At 52.1% G+C, this 23,881-nt stretch overlaps 1 protein-coding gene across 1 annotated transcript; it reads right to left on the bottom strand.

Moving 5' to 3' along the window:
* Positions 1–198: 198 nt before the first annotated feature.
* Positions 199–23,540, bottom strand: ATP6V0D1 (ATPase H+ transporting V0 subunit d1). Its single transcript, XM_072346399.1, has 8 exons — positions 23,325–23,540; positions 18,056–18,227; positions 7,957–8,135; positions 5,684–5,763; positions 2,840–2,917; positions 2,136–2,312; positions 1,770–1,847; positions 199–1,303 (listed from the first exon to the last, which is right to left on the bottom strand). The coding sequence occupies exons 1-8, from the start codon at positions 23,452–23,454 to the stop codon at positions 1,142–1,144; spliced, it is 1,056 nt and encodes a 351-aa protein (XP_072202500.1). The 5' UTR covers positions 23,455–23,540; the 3' UTR covers positions 199–1,141.
* Between the last annotated feature and the right edge of the window lie 341 nt (positions 23,541–23,881).

A 23,881-nucleotide genomic window follows, 5' to 3' on the forward strand; every position in this document is an offset into this window, starting at 1 on the left:
CTCCCCATGCTCTTTGTGCCCCCGGCGCAGGCTGGGGCTGAGGCTGGGCTGTGGGTGCCGCAGAGCTCCGCACAGGATGAAATACGTGATTGTCACTTTTTCAATAAATCTGTTCTTGATAAGCCACTGGGCTCCGTGGGTCTCATTGGGTGATGTCCTGCCCTGGACCGAGGTACAGAAGCAGCCCCAGGGCAGCAGGCCGTGCAATAGGCAGATATTTATTGGTGTCGAGGTGGGAGGAGGGTCACAGAACAGACACTCAGAGGTGACCGCAGCACAAAGTCAGGATGGAGCTGCTGCTGCTGGGAGCGCCGGGCACATGTTCCCCACCAACACACACCCCCCGCCCAATGGGGTGAATAGGGCTCCAGCTCTGCCTTGGGACCTGGGCCGTAGGGCGATGCAGTGCACAGCACCATCCCAACAGCTGGGGAGCACAGGGAGCTCCAAGCCACAATGGAGGGAGAAAGGAGCTCAGCTGGCTTCCAGAGCCCTTCCAAGCTCCAGCAGCTGATAGAGGAGCTTTTGAGGACACCAGCACTGGTGTGAACACTGCTGGAGCTGGATGAGCGCTGCACACATGCTCTGGCTCTGCCCTGGTGTTCCCACAGGCTCCGTCCCAGCTCTGGCTGGGGCTGCTCGGTCTCTCCCACAACAGGGTTTGTTACAAGGGGATGCGAGGATTACACAGCAGCACTGGCTACGCTACAAGTCACATTCAAACTAAATCTCACAGGGACAACACGGAGGAGGAAGCGTGCTCAGAGCCCTGACAGCGAGGACTGCTGGCCATGGCAGAGCTGCTGTGCTCCTTGCACTGCTGGGAGGCAGTGAGCCCCTGGCTCTGCGAGGGGAAGTGCATACAGCAGATGAGTACAGTAACACGGGTACTATGGGTACACAACAGGAGGCGTCCCTCCCGCTGCACAGGGCCAAGCCTGTGCCACCGGCCCCTCTGGACCCCTCACTGCACACACAATCTAACTTCGGCTTGAGAATAATTTAACTAGCAACTGTACAGTTCCTTCCCCTGAGCCAGTTCAACACCCCTGGAGTCTGGGCAAGGGGTAACTCAGGGAGCACATGGAAAAGAGACAAGGGTCCCTCCCAGCTCCAGGGGTCGGACAGGAGCAGAGCAGGTTTAGAAGATGGGAATGTAGTTGTCAATCTTGGTCCTGTGCCTCTGGGCGATGCACTCCGCGATCCACACGATGTTGCGGCACTCCTGCTCCTTCAGCTTCACAAAGGCGTAGAAGACTCCGAAGTGGAATTGATTGAGGAATGCCAGCTTGTTCAGCTTCACCTGGGGAGGACACAGCACCTGTCCACCTCTGCTGGACCGTCCTCCGCCAGGAGCCAGCCCAGGGAAGGATGGAGCAGCACTGAGCTCCGGCGACTTCCCTAGAAGGCTCAGGGCTCAGACAGGAGGGGTCTGGCACTCAGAAGAGGAATTTACACCCTCACATGCTGTGAGAACCCTCCTTTCCCACATAATTACTCTCTGCTTTCACTCCTAGTGGACCTAACAGCAGCCCCAAATCTAACTCCCACACTGCCCTAAGCTTCTGAGTGACAATGGGGACTAAGCCCCATTCCCTCCTTGGAGCACCTCACTAGCATCCTCTTCTTTCCTCCAAACTCTATTCCTGCACAGCATTGACATTCTGGAGCTCTACCAACAGGGCAGCAGCCAAACCTGCTGCTTCCTCGAGCTTCTCAAAGGGCACAGGCAGACACACTTGCTGAGAAGTGTCTCGGGGCTCACTCACCTCATGCTCAAAGAACCTGTCTTCAAGGGTCTTGTCTCCAGGGTTGCTGCCAGCCCCTTCAAACAGCAGCTTGTACTCCTGAGGGAAGAAGATATACACACACTCTGGTACCCCCAAGCTCAGCAGCACTCCTGGGCTCTATGCACCACAGAAACAGTATCTACACCAGTTCAGCAAAGCGCCTGTCCTGTGCACACACACGAGCACTGGCACGTGCTGCTTTGGCACAGGGATGCTGAGCTCACTGACTCCAAGCAGCATAAGACAGGCAGTCCCCTCCCCATGCTGCCTATCCACGAGCTCCCCCAGCCCTGACACACATTGGATCCTGGCACCCCCCTCATGCCCTCACCCCAGAGCACTCACAGGGTAGTAGTCAGCGACATTTTTGACTTGTTCGTAGTCATCTGCTCTGGCCAACTGCGCCAGCCCCTCGGGGTAGAGCTTGCCACAGTGTGGGAACAGCTTTGCTCGGTCCTCCTTGGACAGCTCAGTGCCAAAGGAATTGATGGTGATGATGAAGGCCCTCCGGTCAGCTTCAAACTGTGGGAGAACAAGAGTTTCACCTCGGACTGCAGTGAGGTCAGCAGACACCGGTGTTGCTCTGAACAGAGCCACATCAGAGGGCAGCATGAGCAAGCCTGGCTCACTGCCTGGGATGCACAGCTCTACGTGTGTGGGCTCCTTGTATATCCACCAGCTGATGCCTGGGGACTGCTGGGCTGAGGAAATCCCTACCTCAGGAACAAGCCAAAGCACAGAGTGGAGCTCCAGGAGTGATTTTCTCCCAGCTATTGCACTCGGGCCCAGCACACCCACCAGCTGGCCTTGGGCACGCTGACCAGCCATGTGCAGATCAGTGCTGGTTGTTCTCCTGCTTGTTGGATGGAGGTTGCCATGATGGGTCAGCACATGGCCAAGATCAGGCAACCAAGCCTGCCCGAAGTCACGTGCAGACAACGTTCTCCTAGGTCAGGCTGCACTGGGATGCTGACGAGGATTGCCCTCAGTGCTGGCAGACAGGCTAAGCACAGCGTGATAGGTGACCCCGTGAGGGCTTCCAGACCTACCTCCAGGATGGGGCACATGGCATCTGCTGTGGTACCTCCCAGCGCCTTGCAGAACTTGTAGAAGGACTCCAGGTATGCCTGGAAGAGAGAGGAATGAGCACGTTTCCACACCGCTTCGTTTACCACTCACAGGGCCGTTCAGACAGCAAGCAGGGACACTCCCAGACACTTTATAACACAGCATAGGCATTCTCACCCCAAGTGAACTTGGATGCCAAGCCCACACAAGGGACAGTGCTTCCCCAGGAGCCAGAGACATGAAGAGCTGTGGTTTGCTTGGTTCAAGTGACTGGATGAGCTTACAGCAGGCAGAACACCAGGCACCAACATTCGAGCCTATTTTGCTCCTTCGAGTGGTCTAACTCCAAAGCATCCGCTCAAGTCTCACATGGTTTCCTGACCCCGCTCTGGCCTCTACAAACATGCCAAGCCACACAACCATAGCTGCAAGACCCAAGCTCAGAAAGGAGCGCTGTGTAAGCAGAGTTGAGAGATGAGACGGGACATCTGTGAAGGAAACCAGCCGTCCTCTGTAATTCTCTTCTCACACTGCAGCCGCCGGGTCTCCATCCCAACTGCAGCACTGCAGAAAGAATCAAGCTAGGCACAGCCATGCTGCCTCCAGGAAACGTAATCCTTTGTGGAGAGGTACCAGAATCCAGCTGGAGGATGACTGCATCTCCCAAGGGGAGCCGTGGATGCAGTGCAAGGCTAAAAGTGCTGTTCAGCAAAAAACTTGCTCAGAGGAAACCATCATGTGATAAAGAGCCTCCCCAGACACAGCGCTGCAGACAGAACAGTGTAAAAGGGATGGAAAAATAACGATGCTGAGACACCACAAATCTCTGCCTTGTCACAAGATGGACCACATCCTCGGCCTCTGCTCTAAGAAAGCACCTGGATGACTGCGTTCTGTAAGTACAGTGCAAAAGGACACTGCTGGGCCAGCACTGTGCATCAAAGAGACACCGTTGCCAGCAGGCCGGAAATCCTCTTTGCCACTGCTGAAGCACAGAGAAGTGCAGAGCATTGGCCTGAAAGAAAGAAAGGCACAGATATCAAACTCTGCTTGAGGCCGGGTGAGAGGCTCACTCACCAGTTCTGCCCTTCTCAGAGCTCACACACAAACCTCAGGCCCTGCAAATAGCGGAGGTGAGCTGAGATATCCAGCACTGAGTGAGGATCCAGCATCACGGACACAACACAGACTGCAGGACAGCCCTGCTGGGTGCCCTCCCCAGGGCCCCTCACAGATGACAGCAATTTACAGGAAGCTCTCCAGAGTCCCGAACCCTGTATCCCTGAAATGGTGGTGTGCTCACATTTAATAGTCCTTAATGGACTTTCACTTCCATGACGCAATTCAATTACCCTCTGCCTTCTGCTAGTCTTGTTTGTGTTTCACATCCAGGCTGATCCGTGGCCTGTCCATCCTTATTGTCTCGTTCAACATTACCATCACAATTCACTCCTCTTCCAGCTGAGGAATCCCAAGCCTTCTTTGTAGCTTCACACATGGAAGTACCCAAACCTTTACAGTGTCCTTCTCAGCAGCTTCTCCTGTTCTGCTGTTTGCATTCTGAGATGAGAGAGAGGAACTGGACCATGAAAAGGTGCAGTGTGCAGCACAAACACACTGCAGATGTAGGCAGCAGCACAGCCACGTTTGTGCAGTTCTCACTGTTAAGAATCAACTGCTCAGGTCGATCACAACCCAAGATTAATGTAGCAGTAGCAGCAGGGAACAAGGAGACCCTCATAAGGTCACCTCCTCGTGCCTCCCATGCATCACTCCCCATTTATCCACAGCAATTCCTCTGCTGTATTTTAGTGTCCAGCCACAAAGTTCCTCCAGCAGGTTCCTATAGGCAGACTGCCAGCAAAAGCCAGCAGCCAGCCAGCTGCATTCCAGCACATCCACTTAAAGATGGGAAAACATGGAAGTAGTAGTGAAGATGACGATGCCAGCATGCCCCAGCTTCTGACCTCTCCCTGCTCTAAGAGCTGACCATTAAACTTTCAACTTCTGCTCTCTGTCTTTAGGATATTTCCATTCAAGAACCTCCCGAGGGGTTGAATATCAGTGAGAGCCAGTCCCAGCACACTGAGATGCAGACATTCAGTTTGGGGGCAGCAAAAACAGAACGCAAAGGAGCAGCCAGCCTCAGCAAGGAAATGGGAAAGGTTATGGCAGCTGGGACCCAGGGTGAAGGCGCCCACCGAGCTGCCTGCTGCATGCTCACTCTGCTCCCTGCCTTCGCCCAGCTCCATACAGCGAGCTGCAAGATGCAAGGTGCAGGTATTTATGCGTGCCAGCATACCTCCCTCCATTACAACAAAAGATCAGTACATGCCAGAGGCCACACGCAGCTGGGCATGACTGCCGACGTGCAGCACCTTCTCCCCTCCCTTTGCCTTCTTCCCTTCATGCCTGACCTGCTCTCCACCTCTCCCAACGGGACAAGGCTTCCTTGGGAAGCAGAGGTCACACTGCCTGCTAGCTGGCCGTGACCAGTGTAAACAAGGCTGGCAGATACAATCTGCATCCCACCCTTAATCCAGAGAGCTGAGATGGAGCGATAGCCACAGCCTGCACATAAACACACGCTTTTATGCTGCCAGCTCAAACCAGACGGGGCCAGAAGAGGAGCCGACAGCTTCCCATGCAGGCCTGGGACAAGGAGCAGATTTATTTTTGTATCTACTCTAAGGGGGAAATACCTTCTTCCCTTTATTTGAAGAAAGGCAGCCTCTCGGTTGGAGCTCTTGGCCAGACAGAGCTGTAGGCACACTAGGAATGAATAGGGAAGTGAGCATCTCTTCCCCTTCCCAGAGTCTCGTTACCTTATACAGCGTGTTTCGAATGATTTCAATGTTCATTTCATCGAGGTCCTGTTCAGATATGCAGTCTTGGAAGAAAGCAGCTGAAAGAGAACCACAGACAGAATTGGCGCTGCCCTGACCAGACCCACATCCAGCACATCCCAGAGCAGGGCGAGCCCTTGACAACAGCAAGCAGAAGCACAGGTTGTGCTGAGCTGCTCTTGTCTTCAGTGCCTCCAAGCTGCCATAACTCAGGCTTCACCACGGCTCTCCAGGCCACAGCCTGGAGGCTGCATTGACCTCTCAAGTCCTGCCATGTTGGCAACAGCTCATTCTCAGCAGAAGTTCTCATCTCCAGCCCCCACCATCAGTGCCAGAGCAGCCCACATTTAAAAAAAGAAAAAACAGCAAACAAACCAACCCCAAACTGTTCCCAGATGCAGGCTCTCAGAATTGACAAGGTAGCTTCCAAATTGCCTGCTACAGCATGGCAGCAGCGAGACAGCAGTCCTGGTGTGCTTCTCCTTCCTCCTCCTGCACCTTATGTGGGTTAAAGAGATGTGGGGATCGACAGCTCCTACATCCTGCAAGCTTGGAGGGGGTTGAGTCCTGAGCAAAGGATGATTCCCACAAAGGCCTCTTTGCTGTGCCACAGCAGCATCAGAGGGCAATGCCACGTAGCTAGAGGAACGCTGCTCACCATGGCTGACAGAAATGAAACCAGAGTGTGCCAGGACTGGTTTTCACTGCAGGGCTCGCTGGCTAGCCTGAGAGCAGTGGCTACTTCAGAGTAGCAGAGGAATGAGAACACAGCTATTTCAGTTCTTGGCCCTCCAATATCCCAAATTAGGCTAACAGCAAGACTTATTTTGCCCTGCTAACCTATGAAATCCATTTGGGGTTAGGCATTCCTACCAAGCCACGTAGCTGCTCAGGCACTGTTAGGAGATAGAGCTGCTGTTTCTTCACGTGTGGTCACTGGAAGGAGCGCAAGTTAAACAACTGGAGCCTGCGTGCTTGCTTGTTTAGGCAACACTGCTACTCCCCACGTCCTCCTGCTGAAGAAATGCCACACTAGATGGTACACAGGCTCAAGGGCACAGCCAGGGCAAAGGTCTGAAGGACCTGGACCAGCCAGGAGGAGCGGGCAAAGCTCACAAGTGCATGAAGGCAAGAGGCAGAGACCCTCCTCTGCAACCACCTCACCAGTGAAACAACACAAAGCTTTTAGGTCTCTGGGAGCTAATAATACCTTTGAAACACTTGGTTCTATCTTATTCTTGAAGTGGGAAGGTTCACGCTTACACTTGAGGAGGATGCTCTTCCCACACACCACCCTTACAGCGGACTCGGCTCAGCTGCAGGCAGTCTCCTACCTGGCAAGCCAAGCACACCATGCTCAGCTGTACTGGCGCTGGCCTTACTGCAGCAGCTCCATCCTTCTCTGGACACTCAGAGGTGGCCAGACCCCTTTAGACACGTTCTTCCTTCTCTGTTGGGCTCTACGTGGCAAATCATTTTCCCATGACAACAACCTGATTCACCTCATTACTACAGCAAGCATTTCAGTTCCAAAAATGACGACTACCATCAAAGACAAAACGATGATTTAAGTGTTTTGTTCTTTCTAGCAACTCCAAAGAGTGATTAATCACTGACTCAGGCACAGCTCATTACCTTTGCCCACAGATACTAACTTAGAAGGTCTCCTGTGACTACCTCTCCTACTACCGCAGAGGCTCCCGTGTTTTCTCCACAATCACTTCCTACACCTTTTATCTTTAAAGACCAGATCTGCCTGCCTGGCTGTTCATAGAACTGTTTTTACAATGTCACATGCCTCCCGGTCAAGGCTTGTAGCCCTGTGACGGTGCCTTGGTGCAGGATCCTGCTATCCAAACAGCTCACAAAGCTTTGGGATGGGTTTTTTGTTGTTGTTGCTGCCTGCTTTTGGGAAGTTAACATACAGATGGTTATAGTTAGATAGTAGAGATAGTAGCTTAGGTAGTGCTACTAGTTAGTCAGATAGTATAGATAGTAGTACAGATAGATCAAAGCTTGATACAGAGCTAATTTTATCCGTCTCAGAATAAGATGGTTCACACGTCAATCTCTAACAGTTATCTCCAAATATTGCCTTCAAGAAATTGCCCAGTGGTCCAACTAATAGTGCTAGAAAAATTGGTACAGGACAGGCACAGACGTGAGCTCAAGCCCAGCCACCACAGGCAACACAGCCACAGCTGGGCATTACCCACTGCATGGTCCTCCAGGGAAAAGGGACTTGTGCTCACCCAGGGGAGTGTCCACCAGGATGGCATTGTAGAGCTCTGCCGGTGTCTGCGCAATGTTCACGGCTTCCATCTGCTCAAAACTTCCCAGCGGGTGGCACTTGGGCACCAGTTCAGAGATGGAACGCTGGTGCAGAGTGCCAGTGATCAGCAGGATGACGTTGTCAATCATGTAGCTGTACCTGCAGGGGTGAAAGAGGAAGCCTGTCACAACTAACACAACAGCAGCAACCAGCACCAGACCCTGTGAACATCTCCAGGAAGACGTACCCCTCCCATAAAGAACAAGTGAGACACTTCCTTAATGCATCTTACAGCCTCTCTGGGGTACTGCTCCATTGTGTCCAACCACGCTCACTACAAGAAGTCATTGCTTTTTATGATGGTATAAAGCATCAGTGGACAAGAGAAGAGTCACTGATGTCATCTATCTGGACTTCAGTAAGGCCTTAGGCATGATCCTTTTCTCCAGAGTGGAAAAATATGGTGAATGAGAAACTCTCACACCCGGAGAGCAGGCAACGTCCAGATGGAGATCAGTGCTGAGTGGTGTCCCTCAGGGGTCACATCTTCATCAATGACATCAACAGTGGAATCAAGTGCACCCTCAGCAAGTTTGTGGATGACCTCAAGCTGTGTGTCCAGAACTTCAGCAGATCCAACAGAGCCAAGTGCACAGCCTGCACCAGGGTCACAGCAACCTCTCCTATCAGTGCAAGCTGCGGGATGTAAGCATGGAGCACAGACCTGTTGAAAAGGACATGGGGGACTGGTGGGTGGCAGATGGACATCCAAAGCAGCACAGCCAGCAAGTCAGGGAGGGGATCTGCCCCTCTGCTCTGCACTGTGAGAGCTCACCTGGAGCGCTGCATTCAGATGTGGGGTCCTCAGTACAGGAGAGACACGGACACTGAAGGGGGCAGAGCTGCTCCTAGAGGGAAAGCTGTTCCCATTGCTCTCCCAGTATCACCTGCTCTGCAGAGATCAGGTCACCAAAGTGGCAAAGAACGAGAGCAAAGAAAGAGGAATCTGCTGATAACCTGCCTTGAGCTCAGCTTTGGTGCCAACAGCACTGCTCTAACTTCACCAAGACCACGGCTCACATTCCTGCAGTTCCACTCCCTTCTAAAAACAATGGGGCCGGCAGCTTTGGCACAACCTTTATTTATACCCTCCTAGAACTATACACAACTATTTCCACTCCTCAGCAGCAGAGTAGGGGCAAAGATGCTAAGAGAGCAGGTCATCTGGGGCTTCACGCTCCTGTGCTTGGACTCCTTGAACTCTAAAAGCTCAGCAGGAAGCAGGTGGGAAAAGTGCTGAAGAAGATTGCTCTGAAACGGAGAGGACTGGGCCTCAATTCCAATGTCAGAAGGGAGTGAGCGAGTTTGAAGCAGGTGGGTGCTGAAGCATCACAGCCAGTGGGGCAAGGCTGGCAGGACAGCGACACAGTCAGACATCACAGGGATGCTGCTGCTGCTTGTTGCATCTCTTAGCTAACAGCACACAGCTGCTTCCCTTGGAAGCCCAGGAAGGACAGGGGAGCAGAGCCATACAAAGGCAGATGGCCACAGTTTTACCAGACAGGCTTACAAGCTCTCAGATGCACGCCAGGGGAAGGCCCATGAACAAATCCACACCTTCCTTCCTCAAACAGGTGCTGCCCTTTTCTCCAGGTAGCAGGTAACACTCCTCCACCCACCAGCTCTGCAGAGCACCCTTCTGAGTGCAGGGATGTTCAGCCTGGAACTACAGCAACCACACAGCTGGCAGGGCATTGGGAAACCTCCTGCTGCCCTTCAGTCTGCTGGGTCATTACCTGCCCTTCTGTTTGTGCAGCTCTCACCATGGTTGCAATCTTCTGGCAGCAAGAAGGGCTCGTTGGTTCCCTGCAGCCCTCAGGCAAACACGAGCATCTTATTGTCTCATTGGATTCAGACTGGATTCAGAGAAGGAATCCCCTCTGCAAGAGACTCACCATGAGGGAAATTTCACTTTCCAGTTTCCACTGTGGCGGTGTTGCAAGAGCTGGAGCAGGACAAAGATCTCCCAGCGGCTGCAAGGGCAGGCAGACAGCAGCACACCCACATCACCCTTCCTGATAGAGATCTAAGGGTGAATCCCATTTCCTTCAAGAAAGCCCAGACCACACTTACTCAAATGCGGCCTCTGGTTCATCTCAGCCATTCTGGCTTAGTCAGTCACGGCGATGAGGCAAATCCTCCGGTGCCAGGGCAGCTGGAAAAGCCTCTCCCCATTTCTGGAAGGGGTAACACTTGCCAGTTTCCCAACAAAAACGCATCTGCTTTCAGTAGCACAGCTGTACTAAAACCAGAGGAGAGGTCCTGGCTACTCCAGCATTTCCGCCCAGGCCCAGAGGATTAGATTGATTACGGTGGCAGCAGTTTTCCTAGAACCTCCTCCAACTCCTTGTTTAATAGAGCAGCCTTTGTCATCGTTCTCCCCATCTCCTATCAGGTTCTTACCAGCTTCATTACGTTCCTGCCACGAGCTGTTATCTGCATCTACAAAGGCTGGACGATCAGCCAGAGCTCCACGTGTAGTCACATCCTGCCTCGCTCTGCCCTCCTCTCACTACACCGAGGTGTGGTGTTACACCAGAAACTCACATTCACAGAAACGCAGCGCTGGCCGATTCCTAGAAGCAGCGCTCGCATCTCACGCTACAGCAGAGTTTCTTATTTGGGGACAGGAAGGAGTCATCAAGTTCAGAAGTATTGCTCTCAGCAGGAGATGTTGGCTTGCAGCTTGGATGAGCTGCTAGTAGGACTGAGGAGGGCAGCACCCATATAGCTGCACACAGGGAACGTAACGATGCGTGCTGTCCTCCTTTTGGACTTCTTTCAGTACGATCACAGATTAGCAAGAGATACAGGAAAGACTGCGATGGCTTTCCACCAAAGGAGCACATAAAATATATGAAAGCTCCTCACGTGGGACACTGACAGCCTGAAGGCAGCAGGGCATGGCCCTGCAAGGCAGCAACCCCAAGGCACAGCTTTGCCCTCCCCCACTTCCTAATCTAATCATAAAGAGTCATTGTCCTACAGCAGATAGGTTGGTTTTTTATTGCTTTCTGCTCCAGGATACCAAAGAAGCCGTAAACAATACTGCAAGTGGTCACAAAGCATGACTAATGAACCCAACACTGCATGACCTGCGTTTCTCAGGGATCCTCCAAGAGCCCTGCCAAGCTGTGGTTTAACAGCTGCTCACCAAGGGGTCATGAGGACAGCCCTCCAGCACAGGAGGCAGCGGGCTGATAGTGGGGCAGGGCAGCTGGGGGGCTCTGCTCACACCAGTGTCCCCTGCCAGACCTCCTCCTCAAAGGAAGATCACAGAACCACAGAATGGCCTGGGTTGAAAAGGACCCCAGTGCTCATCTGCTTTCAACCCCCCTGCTGTGTGCAGGGTCACCAACCAGCAGCCCAGGCTGCCCAGAGCCACATCCTGCCTGGCCTTGAATGCCTGCAGGGATGGGGCATCCACAGCCTCCTTGGGCAACCTGTTCCAGTGCGTCACCACCCTCTGGGGGAAAAACTTTCTCCTAATACCCAACCTAAACCTCCCCTGTCTCGGTTTAAAACCTTTTCTCCTTGTCTTATCACTCTCCACCCTCATTAACAGACATACCCCCTCCTGTTTATACACTCCCTTCAAGTATCTGGAGGCCACAATGAGGTATCCCTGGAGCCTTCTCTTCTGGGAGAGATGTTGGGGATGCTGACCACAGACCTCATGAGCTCTCCCATATTCAGTAATCTGTGGCTGCAGATGCCGAGTGTTTGTTTTGAGATAAAAGTGGAAACTCCAGCAGGATCAGAGGTGTGCTCTGAGCCCCGTACAAATTCCAGAGACAGCCTTAAATGACAAATGAAGTGGCATTGGCTGTGGTCACTCTCATGCTTAGAGCGGCTCACCCAGCTCAGGCACTTAAGGCTGAAGATGTGAGCGAGGTGCTGGCATGTAGAGTACGGGGTTACCACTCTCTGAGCTCTGAAGGTGAGGAAAGGAATGCCTAGAGGAGCAGTAGCTGACATAGAGCAGTTGACAGCTGAGAGGCTGGCACCTGGAGCACATTGCTGCGATCTAACTGCCCTGCTGCAGAAAGGAAAAGGGACCTCACAAAGACCTCAGTGCCTCGCTGAGGCTCTACTGGACTAATAGACAGCAAATGAACAGAATTATATCCTCAGGTCCCATTTTCAGCTCAAAGACAAACCAGCCTGTGGGGCTGGAAGCGTTACCTGACGTGCTGCTGAACTCAGTGGGCAGTGCAGGGAGCAGGCAGTGTGCACACGAGCACTGCCTGAAGCATGCTGACCTCTCCCTGTCTTCCCTACCATCACACCAACAAAACCACACATAAGTGGTCGCTTCTCAGACCTGCCAAAGAGAAAGCTGAGAATATCATGGATGCCACCACAAAGAGGTAGCTCAGCCAGACAGTGGGATCTCTGCTAACATTAGATCAACGGGACCGTTTCACAGCAAAGAGGTATAACTTCACAGCACTACAGAGCCTTTCACATCCAAGCATCCAGGAATGCTCTCAGCATTAGTCTATATTTAGCTCCATGTGATCATTACCATCTCTTGGGACACTGAGTTCAGTTTCCTAGCGGTATCATGCAGCAACCTGTAAGCAATCATACAGCATAAGCCGCATTAAAGCCTAATGAGCAAAGAAAAAAACCCACCCCTTCAGAAGCACTCCAGTGTGGAGGTTTTACAAACGCACGTCGCACTCTAGATGAGTGCCACCCCCTTGAGACATCATGGATGTTTTGAATGCCAAGCAGCCTCATGCAAGCGGCTCTGGTTTCCTAAGTCTGATGCCTTAAGCTTGACCTCAGAACTTGAGAAACAACACTAGGCTGGTCTGCTGGGCTGAGCCCTGGCACCGCGCTGCGCTGAGGAGACTTTAGCACTAATTACAGTCTAAGTGTTGACCAGGGACATCTGATCATGCTGCTCACACATAAACTTTGCTAAAGCCAAACGGAAAACAAAGGCTGCTAACAGTGGAAGACCTTGAGACTGGTTTCAATGAAGGAGCAAAGCACATCACATGGATTCAGGAGCGCCCAGTGAACACTCATCCAATTAAAAGCACTGCACACATGCAAGCTGCCTTATGGAACAGCCACAGCCATGCCTAAATCCACCAGGGGAGCATGGGTAAGTGTAACATACTCCTTCCCCGCTCTGTTTTAATGCCCCTAGCAGACACGCTGCGCAGCTGCAGAGGGAGGGGTGGTGAGATGGAACACAAGGCAAGCACAAGAACAACCAGAGGGATTCAGCTGTAAGCCAAGCCAGTGAAGACAGTGCTAAGTCCATGCCTGCCCCTGGATGAAACAAACCAGTGTGGATGCAGTCACCCAGGCACAGCATGTTCCCCCCAATCAGCTCCAGTCTGCCTGCGAGGGCCATCCTCAGGGCCACAGAGCTTCAATAGGAAGAAACGTCCTTAATTACAACTGGAACTTAACACTACATTTTGCTGCCTCTGATGAGAACGCCTTGCTAGCATGTCGGATCAGAGGCGTGACTCAGCGTGCTTGCCTGGCACCGTGCAGACGCTTCCCAAGCCAAGAAGAGCACTGGTCAGTCGAAGCAGGGTTCCAGCTTAAAGGAACTGGTGAAAGGAAGCAGGGAATAAAGCACAGCGTGATGTGCAGCAAAATCGGCCTTCCAGGGAGTGCGCTGCCCTTCCCAAAGGGGACACCCGCGGTCACGCTGCTTTGAAAGATGACTCCTGCAGCCACCACCGAGGCACAGAACCCAGTTATCTTTGCAGACATTAGTTCTGGGAAACAGGCACGAGCTCCATATCCTTTGAGTAAGCATGGGAACAGATGCAGTTCCAGTGCCACCATCCAGAGGCCGCGAGCTTGTGATCATTTCCAGACCATTAGCTCCATGCCCTCTCATTTTGAATGTTGCACAATCCCTCCAAGAACTTGGCTTATCAGTTCAACTTTGCACTCTCTGCAAACAGGGAAGCTGTTTGTCAGGAACCTGAGCTTCTCTGCCAAAACCATCTCTGCCAGAAGAGGCTCATAAACCTTTTATTGCAGGATCTCCAGCTGCTACGGTAATTTTTGCTTCCCGATCTCACCATCACGAAGGTCTCAACAAATAAATAGCATCGTGCAGTTCTAACCACAGGAGCGCTGGGAAGAGAAGCTTCAGATTGCTGCATGCACCCCAACGGGCTGTCAGCACCTAATGTAAAGCTCCTGGAGTTCTTTCTTCTGTAAGAAAGGGCTTTGAAAGGACGTAGTCATATTTTGTAACCTCACACAACTATGCCAGGATGCACACTGTAGTGCATTTAGAACAAAGACAGGCAGCTTCCTACTCCAGAGGAGAGTAGGAAGACTTGAGTCTTCAGCTCAAGTAGCAAATGAAAGAGTTTGGCTCTAGAAAAGCGCTGCTGTTAAGATTAAGTTTCAACTTAAAGTTATGCAGCAGAAACTAGATCTATCCAGTGCAGGGAGAGGCAGAGCAGGAAAGGGTCACAGAGAAGGTACTAGAGGGAAGTGTCAGCTACAAAAAGGCATGTGCAAGTGGAAAAGGTACACGAAGCCTCGTCAAAAACAGGTCCTGTGACCGCAAAAACATACCGACAGCCAAGTTCCCAGGGACATCCTCAGGGCAACCATGTTCCCAAGGTCTAGCAGACTGGGGAGGTAAAGACAAATGATGTCTGAGTCCATCCTCTGCAGACAGGTGTGATCATAGACCCGGAAGACGTGTTCAGACCCAGCTCCACCCTGGGCCTCGCGCCTACGTGGGCTCAAAGCTGGCCACGAGGCAGAGCCCATCCCTGCCCAGCAGCTGCCAGAGCCCTCAGGTGAGGCTGCTGTGAAATCAGGCTTTCCCAAGCAGGGAAAAGACTGCAGTAGTAAGGGGGGAAAAAAGAAAACACTCCTCCCAACCCCACTGGGAAAACCCTACAGCTGACAATCCAATCAGGCTACAGCTGGCTAGAGCTCAGAGTAATAGCACAAAGGACAGACAGGAGTCCTATCTAAACTACATTAAGAAGCACTGGGAAGAAAGACAGCCAGGACATGGCACATGGCAGGCTGGCACAAAGAACAAAGTCTTTACAGAAAGGCAGGGCAGCACATCACTGAGAAGAACCTAAAACCCACTTCCATCCCACAAGTCAATATGTGCTTGTTGAAATCAGGAAGTGGGTTTTGCTGTTTCAAGTACACTTAATACCTGTTTGTTGCTGCCCTACAGCATGTCGCTCCGTTCCCTTGGCCAAACAGACAATTATTTGTGCTGGAGCAAAGAAACCAGCAGCCAGCTTGTGCCCATCAGTCAGACCTACTGCGGTCAGCTGAACAGCACAGGGAAGCAGCAGCTAGGAGTTGCACAGCAAGGCGTAGAGCTAGCAGGTGTTTCACAGGGACTGGGGCAGGCTCTGATTTCCCTCACCGTGATACACAGCGGCATGGGACGCTACCACTTGAACAAACAAAAGGGAAATCAGCCAAGTGACAATGTACCACTTGCCACAGAAGAGATCCTGGAGAGGAATGGAGCCAGGAAAGAGTCACAGTGGTGCCAGGAGAGGAGCACACCAAGACAGAAACCAGCAACGGCGAGCAGCCCCGTGAACGACGACCTTGCACTGCGGTTGCTGAGTAGCTGCGTTCTTGGCTCAGTGTGCTTTTAAACACTCTCACTTCCCCTAAGCTTTGCAGGGAGGTCAACTCTACCCACCCTGAGAGGCACCCCTTCTCAGCCCTGGCACTGCTGCAGGGGGCACAGGCAGCACAGGGCTGGAGTGCCACCTCCCGGCGAGCTGAAGGCAGCGTTTTCTATCCCAGTTCAGCCCGAGAGGTTTTAGCACACAGTCACATGAATTACACTGACTCCTCGCCCTGACCACCTCTTATCTTGCTGGCTCTGAGCTGTCTAGCAGGACCAGTCTCTGTCCAACACTTATTACCTACCCAGGAAAAAAGGAATGAGAAATAGTCCTGTTTAAAAGGCAAAAGATAAATCACCTTATTGTGTGCACCTGTGTGGTCAGCCGAAGCAGACTGAGTGACACTGGCTTGTCCTGGGGTCACCCAGGTCAGGTGGTGACAGAGCATCCCTGCCACATGCACGGGCACAATGTTCCCAGCACTGCCAACATCTGGCTCCATATTTTTATGATGTTACCCCCATAAACAAAGCAGTGTGAGAAAGAAAACAGTGGCATAAGGAGGCACTGCCTGCCTCTGAACCGAGTTCTGTGCTAACAGTGCTACAGCTCTGAAATTCCTGCCCCCTGCCTCAAAGCAACACTGTTTTACTCACTGAATATATCAGGATTATCAACAGAAGCTTGAAGACCTGCTGGGCAAAAACAGTAGCACAGAGTTTCCCTGTCCTCGTTCATCTATGGTTAGCTGTCTGCAGCATCGCTAGAAGCCACTGCAGTTCTGAGTATCTAATGGAGCTGTAAGAAGGGAGGGGACAAACTCTTTAGCACAGGACGTTCTGACAAGATAAGGGGAAATGGATTCAAACTGAAAGGGAGATTTAAATTGGAGCTAAGATAGAAGTTCTTTACACTCAGAGCAGTGAGGCAGTGGCACGGGCTGTACAGAGAGCTGGTGGTGCCCCATCCCTGCACACAGCCAAGGTGAGGGAATGGGGCTATGAGCACTGATGGAGCTGTGGGAGTCCCTGCTCAGTGCAGAGAGGCAAGCAGACGGCCTTTAGGATCCCTTCCAACTCAAACCTTTCTATGATTCTACAATTACTAGAGATTCTAAGAGACAGACAACCATGTTGGAGCAGCTGAAGCTGTCAGCGCTGCAGACCCACAGGAGCTCTCTCCATCATGGCGCACCAGAAATGTAACTGAGCGTTCAGGCTCCGAGCACAGAATGCACCCCAAGAGGGTGGAGATGCTTCCTGTAGGGAAAGGGCTGCATTCTGCTTCCCCCAGGCAGGGCTGAAGACAATGCCATTAAAATAAAAATTAAATAAATAAATAAATCTGTGAGTAAAAATGAGATGAGAGCGAAGACAATCTGAGGAAAAAACATTCTGTACCAAACGGGAGCAACGCATTTAAGAGGAGATTATGCAGTAGGTGAGACACATAGATATCATCTACACGGAGCTGTGTTTTGCTTTAGACAGCTCATCAAAACTGGGGAGACAGAAGCAGAACAAGATCAAACGTAAATCAAGCTGAGTGTGAACACCAGTTTTAAAGCTAAGTCATTAAAATGCTGCTAAGAACCAGCCCGTCACATTACACGTGGTGACCTACATAGTGCTTCCACCACTGCCAGTGATACTGCAAGGTGGGGCCTTCGCCATGTCTTGCTGATGTGCTGCTCTGTATCTGGAGCCAGTTTTAGAGCCAGGTGTGTAAGAAAAAGCTACATCTTAGAAACCACACGAGGCTTTAAAAGATGGGCAGCTTCAGCACAGTGACCCAGAAAATTACAGCCATGAGGCACTGGGTTAGACAAACGAGATAGTGGTACTGTCCAGCCATGGCAAGGATACAAGATTTACAAGGATGCTTTGCTGTTTTAAGCCTTTCCATCAGCTGACACAGCTGTGGGACCGCACACACAAGAGCCCACTGTCTTCTCATGTACCTACAAATGCTGCTGCAGCCCTGCTGCATGCTCCAGGCCCTCCCTTTCCTTAGTGACTGGATCCCACTGAGCTAACTGAGGAAACAGATCAGTAAAAGATTAACCCTAAATGAGAAAAATTGTTCCACTTTGGTCAGCTCATCTCCCTGAATCAGTTTCTGATGGCATCAGGCACAGGATTACGGCCAGCAGGGTGGGATGGCAGGATCCCTGCACCCTGATGAAGAGTTAGAACTAGCACACAGCTGCTGTCATGCATAGGCTGATGTTTTTGAAGAGAGTCGCATTGAAAATCCAGGAAAAATCAGCACTGGGGACAAGAGTAAACAGCAGAGCCACAGCCAGCTCAGCAGCAAAGGCAGGTAAACGTGCAGAAAGTAAGGCTGAGAGCTCCCAAGCTTGGAAGGACAAGGTTTTAAGCACTGCTCATGAACAGCTGTACTCACGTGATGAAGTCCAGGAAGCTTGCCAGGGGCTCATACGCGTGGTTCCTCATGTGACGGAACTCCACCACCATCTTCTCCTTCAGCTTGTCATCGATGACAGAGACAGTGAGAGGGGAGGCTTCGTTGGCCAGGAAGTTCCCATAGTCTGTGCTCTGAAGGTGCAGCTTCAAGTCTGGAAAAGAAAGCACAGTTCTACTCCAGAGGGTTTGTACTGGGGGCTCGTGGGCTTTGATGAGTGTACCTAAGGAAGATGACATTCAGTGCTTCTGTAGCCAAGAAGCCACCTGCACCAAACAAGCAGGGCTCCTCTGTTAAGCTGAATGGGAGGCAGGAGGCATCTGGAATGCTTTCAGAGCCAAAAAGAAGCAGGCAAAAACCTTGAGATCATAAAGCAGCCAGGTCACTGCATCATCAAGTGGATCTTACTAATTGCATGGGTGAAGATAAGTCAGGCATTAAGAGGTAGAGAGGGGCTGAAGATGAATCCCATTTAAACACACCCCATACAGCAGACACTCCCTGCCATGGATGGAGGGACAAGGCTAGGAACCTTCCCCTCCCTTTACAAGCTGAAGAAAGCCTTGTTCCCCCTGGTGCCCTCACTATAGGTCAGGTGCCCAACCATGCTGTGGTTCTGGACAAGCAACTACAACTTGCTGGGCTCTTTCAAGACAAAAAGCCATGTTTAGTTGCACTTGGCTCAACTAATCTCTGTGGAAAAACTGAATCCAGAGCTGAGGAACGTCTCACAATCCCATCTCTCACAGCATTACTAGCTGTGCTGGTACATGATGTTCATCTCCCTTCAGCTTCACCCCCAAGGGCCAACTAGGCAAAGCATCCTCCCTGTGTCTTGAGGCCTTTATGGGGAAAAGAGAAGAGCTGGAAGAGTTTAGCCAAATCAGATGTGAACGCACCGTCCAGAGAAAACAAACAGCAATCAGCAAGAAAAATAAATATAAATAAACCAAGGCACTTCTCCCTGCTTTCTCTGGTGCGAGTCCTCGGCACTGCATGGTGAGCAGGACACACCTTACATATGTGGCACACGCTAAAAGCTACGTACACATGATATGAGTCAAGCCTAGCTGGAGGACTCTGCTCTTTTGACACCACATCCAGCTACAGGCAGAAGTTGGACAGCATTCTGGGTGCTGAGCTCCAAGCTGAGCTGTACTGCACAGCGTGACACCGGCCTCATCCAGAGGGGCAGCAGGGTCAGACAGCCTTCAGGCAGCATTCCAATTCTTCGGGGTATTTCCAATGGGATCTAGCAAGACATTTCTGACCCAGTGCTTTTCAGCTAGGAGGACGTTATCACTGCTGAGTCTCACAGGAAACAGACTGTGGTTTATAGAGGGGGGGAAAGAAAGGCCAGGCACTTAATAGCACTCCGTCCTGTTGTGTTTCTCAGCCGTTTCCAGGAGAGTTTTGTACTCCATTTACTTTTAATAAGGAATCCTGGATGCAGCAGAGAGCTCCTTGCCCAACAACACGCACCACGGTTGAAGCAAAGCAGAAACTTCACCCAGGTCTCTGCTCTCCAGACACAGTTAACAGCTGTGCTTTATTCTACCAGACACTGAATTTCTGAGATGGGGAAAAACATGGTCTGCATAACTGTAACAGTGGAGTTTTCAATATGATCCCCATCGCAGAGTCAAACACCCTAAAACTGGATTCCACCCAAACTCAGAACGCCCTTCAGCTCAGTTTGGCACACGTGGAGCTGTTATTGATGATGATCAGTGGCACTTTAAGCTCCATCATTGCTCAGAGCCCCCATGAAAGCAGAGTCTGTGCAAATATCACGTGACTTTGTGTTGCATCTATTGGGGCACTTGGAGAGAAGGCAGCTACTACACATCCTATCAGTTCTTCATTCAGTGGAGACTCTTCCAAAGCGCTCAGCTCTGACATGCAGTGCCACCACCCACTGCAGCTCAGTTCCTACCTTCCACACTGCAAGAATCCACCTTGCTGTCTGCTTACCTGATTCCAGAGAGCCACCACCAGGGACTAATGGACTGAAAAGGGCAGCTTGATGCACACCAGGCTCTGCTTGGACAGCGCCACCACCCGCAGCTCAGAGCAGGCCCCCACCAACTGCTTTCTGTCTGCTCAGCAAGGGGCTGCCCCCACGCCACAGCACAAGAGCCAGCACGAAGCAATGTAACTGGAACAGGGGCCACGTTTATATAACACTTGGAAACAGCTCCTACAGAGAAGGCCAGCCACAAGCTACAGGAACTGACCTCCTCTGCATCTCTCAGCATCCAAGCGGACAGGACTCGTTTTCCAAAAACTGGACTGGATTTACAGACCCTGACTCAAAGCATCCCCCAGCACAAGGTTCAGCTCTCCCAAAGCTCAGCCCCCAGCACAGCTCAGACCTGGCAGCAGCAGCAGTAATTGCCTGAGATCCCCTCTGCTGTGTGTCGGCAGCCCAGGGCTTGCTGCCGTGAGGTATGTATGCCTGTTCCAGCATTTCTCCCAGTGGTTCATGCACTTTGAGAACAGACTGAACCAGCATTTGGCAAGAGAGCTCCTGAATTACCACGCTGCTTTTGTTCTCTCCCCCACCAGGCCGGGTAAACTATGGCCAGGTCACAGCTCCCAGAAAGCTGCTTCATGCAGCAGCACAATAGAACCTCATCCTCTTCTTGCTGAGCATTCATCGCAGTAGCGCTCAAGATGGCCATGCTGTGTAACTCCAGCAACCACCTCTCAGCTCAGGCACTCCCAAATTGATGCTGCATATATAGAAATTAAAACTTGCTTTGCCACCTCCCAGTCCTGAGGCAGCAAAGTAACAGACGGAGGGATTGTGCAGCAGGCTGCAGTGCAGTTCATCACCCACATCTCCTTCAGAAGGCCGCAGTTCTTGCTGTTCCCTTTGTTGCCTCCGTTTATAACCACCTCAGATGCTTCGGAAATGGATCCTCTGAAATCCGACTCAAGGAATGCCCAAAGACCATTCATTTCCTGCAGAATTTAAGACCTCTACTGTGGTTGCACCACACTGGTAGCAGTGAGGTGCCAACTCTCCTCAGCTGCCAGCCAGCAAATTATACCACACCAAAACTGGACGCAGGGCAGTGATTTCTGCAGCCCTTTCCCCACCGCTGCTCTATCTCTGTCTCTTCAGCTTCTGATGGAAAGGCCACCAGCACCAATGGACAGCTGGCACAGGCTGCACAGAGAGCCGGTGGTGCCCCATCCCTGCAGTCAGCCAAGGTCAGGCTGGATGGGGCTCTGAGCACTGACAGAGCTGTGTGCATCCCTGCTCAGTGCAGGGGGGTGGGACTAGATGACCTCTAAGGGTCCCTCCTGACTCAAATGACTCTGTGATTCCTACAGAGGCACGGCTGTCAAATGCTATCAACAAGTTTAATATTCTGCAAAGCACATACCAGACCTCTAAGAGGTTATGGCAGCTTCCAGCAGCTGGATTCAGCACAGTACCCTTCTGACTGCAGGAATCTAGGTGAGTCATAAGCTTGGTTAGCCAAGGCAAATTCTGCACCGCAGATCTGTGCTTGCACAAGGGAGGCAGAGGGAAACAGCTCTTAAGTCCTTCACTGACACCTTGTGTCAGAAGCAGGAACTGGCTGCAGCAAGCTCCAAGCATACCCAGCAGAGGTACCCAGCGCATAGAGACCTGTCTGAGGAACCACCAAAGCATCAAGGGCTTCTGCTGCTGAAAGAAAGGATTACACATACTCTTGATTTCCAGAGAAAGCTTAAGTCAAAACAGCTGCTATGCCCTCCCCTCTGATTCCAGTCGTGTCTCCCAGCTCAGGAGCCAGACTGATCACACTGAGCTATATGGCTCCCTCAGGCAGCAGCAAGCTGTCTCAGCAGGAAGCAAGAGTTTTAATCAGCTTACTTTGCTATTGGACAGGGAGAGCTACAAAGGATCAAGCAGAAAAGCATGATCTCTATCCAGCAGCATCAAGCTGTCAGCTTGAGTCCTAACACAGAGGAGTTGATCCTTCTCTAAGCAAGCACCAAGACAGCCTCAGCTCTTTAGGATTCCCCCACAGCAGAGCTGACCATTTGCTCCAGGGCTGGGAGGACAGTCTGCAGAGCTGGTGTCACACCAAGAGGCAGCAAAGGTAGAACAGGAAAGCAGATGAGAGTGCAGGAGTATTTTGTGCCTAACTACACATTTTGGCTACCAATAACCCGTCACTACATAGATTCAGTGCAGACAGAGAGAAATCACATTAAAACCTTCAGAACACAGAAAACTGGTAGTAAGACAGCAAAATCAGAACCACAGGGACAGAGGAGCTCTGTCTGACCACAGACCTACACGAGGGATCACGAGCAACATTCCTTGAAGGAAAAGCTCTCAGCAGGAACAGATCAGGAAGGAATACAGAAAGCAAAGCAGAAGAGGAGCAGGAAGAGCAGAGAGCTCAGAACAGCCCTTACGGTCTGTGCACAGCAGCAGCCATTACAGAGTCATCTGGAGGAGACAGTAGTGAAACCAGAGCAAATATGGGAAGGCCAAAATGACTCATTTCAAATGCAGAAAACAGCACTCCAAGGGAGAGCCGGGTTTGCACAACTTTGCAAAAAAGGGGGAAGGGGAATAAAGATAAAGAAGCTGTAAGCACAGAAAAAAAGACTCCAAAGAGGAAGAAGCCTGCAGTGATAAAGGTCAGGGTTTGCCAAGCCTGCTGATGAGCAGGACAGCAGGAACACCTCCCAGAACCCTCTTTCAGGCCCTGGGCAACCTGATCTGGTGGGGCAGGCAGCCCACAGTGGGGGCAGATTCTGATTATACTTCTATTGACCAAAAAGAAACACACACGTTCCAACCTTTCTCCACAACGAGCCGTTTTTGGCCCTCATGCTTTAGAAGTGGGTTGCTGACACCTATGAGTGACTAACATGAAATGGAGCAGCGGCACAGAGGAGCTGCTTGGCACAGACTGGTCAGGATGAGCCGACCAAGGGTGACAAGCAACACAAAACCACCCCAGCTTCGTACACACTGTTTCCTCTCCGAGTTTATCAGACTCTGCTGGTTTGCTTTGAACACAAGAAATGCCCCCTAAGCTGCCTGCTCCTGCCCGGAGCTCATTGCAGGCTTCAGGTACGGACCAGGCTGTGCCCGACACCTCATTTCTGGCCGCAAAGCGGTTCCTGGTCTGGGAACACACAGCAATGCCCCACACAACCCTACGGCCCCCTCGGCCCCCTCCCTCAGAGCAGGCCCTCCCCTCAGCCCTCGGCCGTGAAGGGGCTCCCCGCTCACCCTCGAGGCTCTCGCACTGCACCAGGTTGACGTAGTCGCCCTGCCGCAGCACGCCCGCCTTGAAGCCGCGCACCAAGCCCTCCAGGTAGCCGTTGTCCACATTGAAGTAGAGCTCCGGGAAGCACGACATGATGGCGGCGGCGGCTGCGGGACCGGCGACAGCGGCGGCGCCTCACGTGACGCGGCGCTCACGTGACGCAGCTGTCAGTGTCCCGCTTCCGCTTCCGGCGGGCTCTGCGAGGGCGGGAAGGCGTGAGGCGGAGCGTCGCCATCACCCCTCAGCGCGGGGTTGGCGCTATGGACGCCCCTCTCTGAGCCCCCAGCCGGGACTTTAAGGCTTTTCACGCTGTCGTGGCCCCCTCCCCAGCTGTGTTCGCTGCCATCTCGGAGTGTTTGAGCCGTTTGGGTGGGGTAATACACTATGGTGATGATGGGGAAAGGGCTACAGAGGAGGCCGCAAGGCCCAGAGGGCTGGAGCTGTGGAGAAAGACTGAGGGAGCTGGGCTTGTTCAGCCTGCGGAGGAGAAGGCCGTGAGGACACCACTGCGGCTCTCTGG

This window comes from Excalfactoria chinensis, chromosome 11 (genome assembly GCF_039878825.1).
Source record: "Excalfactoria chinensis isolate bCotChi1 chromosome 11, bCotChi1.hap2, whole genome shotgun sequence".
Lineage (NCBI taxonomy): Eukaryota > Metazoa > Chordata > Aves > Galliformes > Phasianidae > Excalfactoria > Excalfactoria chinensis.

Excerpts from the sequence above, each read along its gene's own strand:
- ATP6V0D1 (XM_072346399.1), bottom strand. The coding sequence starts at position 23,454 with ATGTCGTGCTTCCCGGAGCTCTACTTCAATGTGGACAACGGCTACCTG. Across the intron at positions 8,136-18,055 it reads AGCTTCCTGGACTTCATCAC|GTACAGCTACATGATTGACA; the intron begins GTGAGTACAGCT and ends TCACCCCTGCAG. Across the intron at positions 2,918-5,683 it reads TTCGAAACACGCTGTATAAG|GCATACCTGGAGTCCTTCTA; the intron begins GTAACGAGACTC and ends TCTCTCTTCCAG.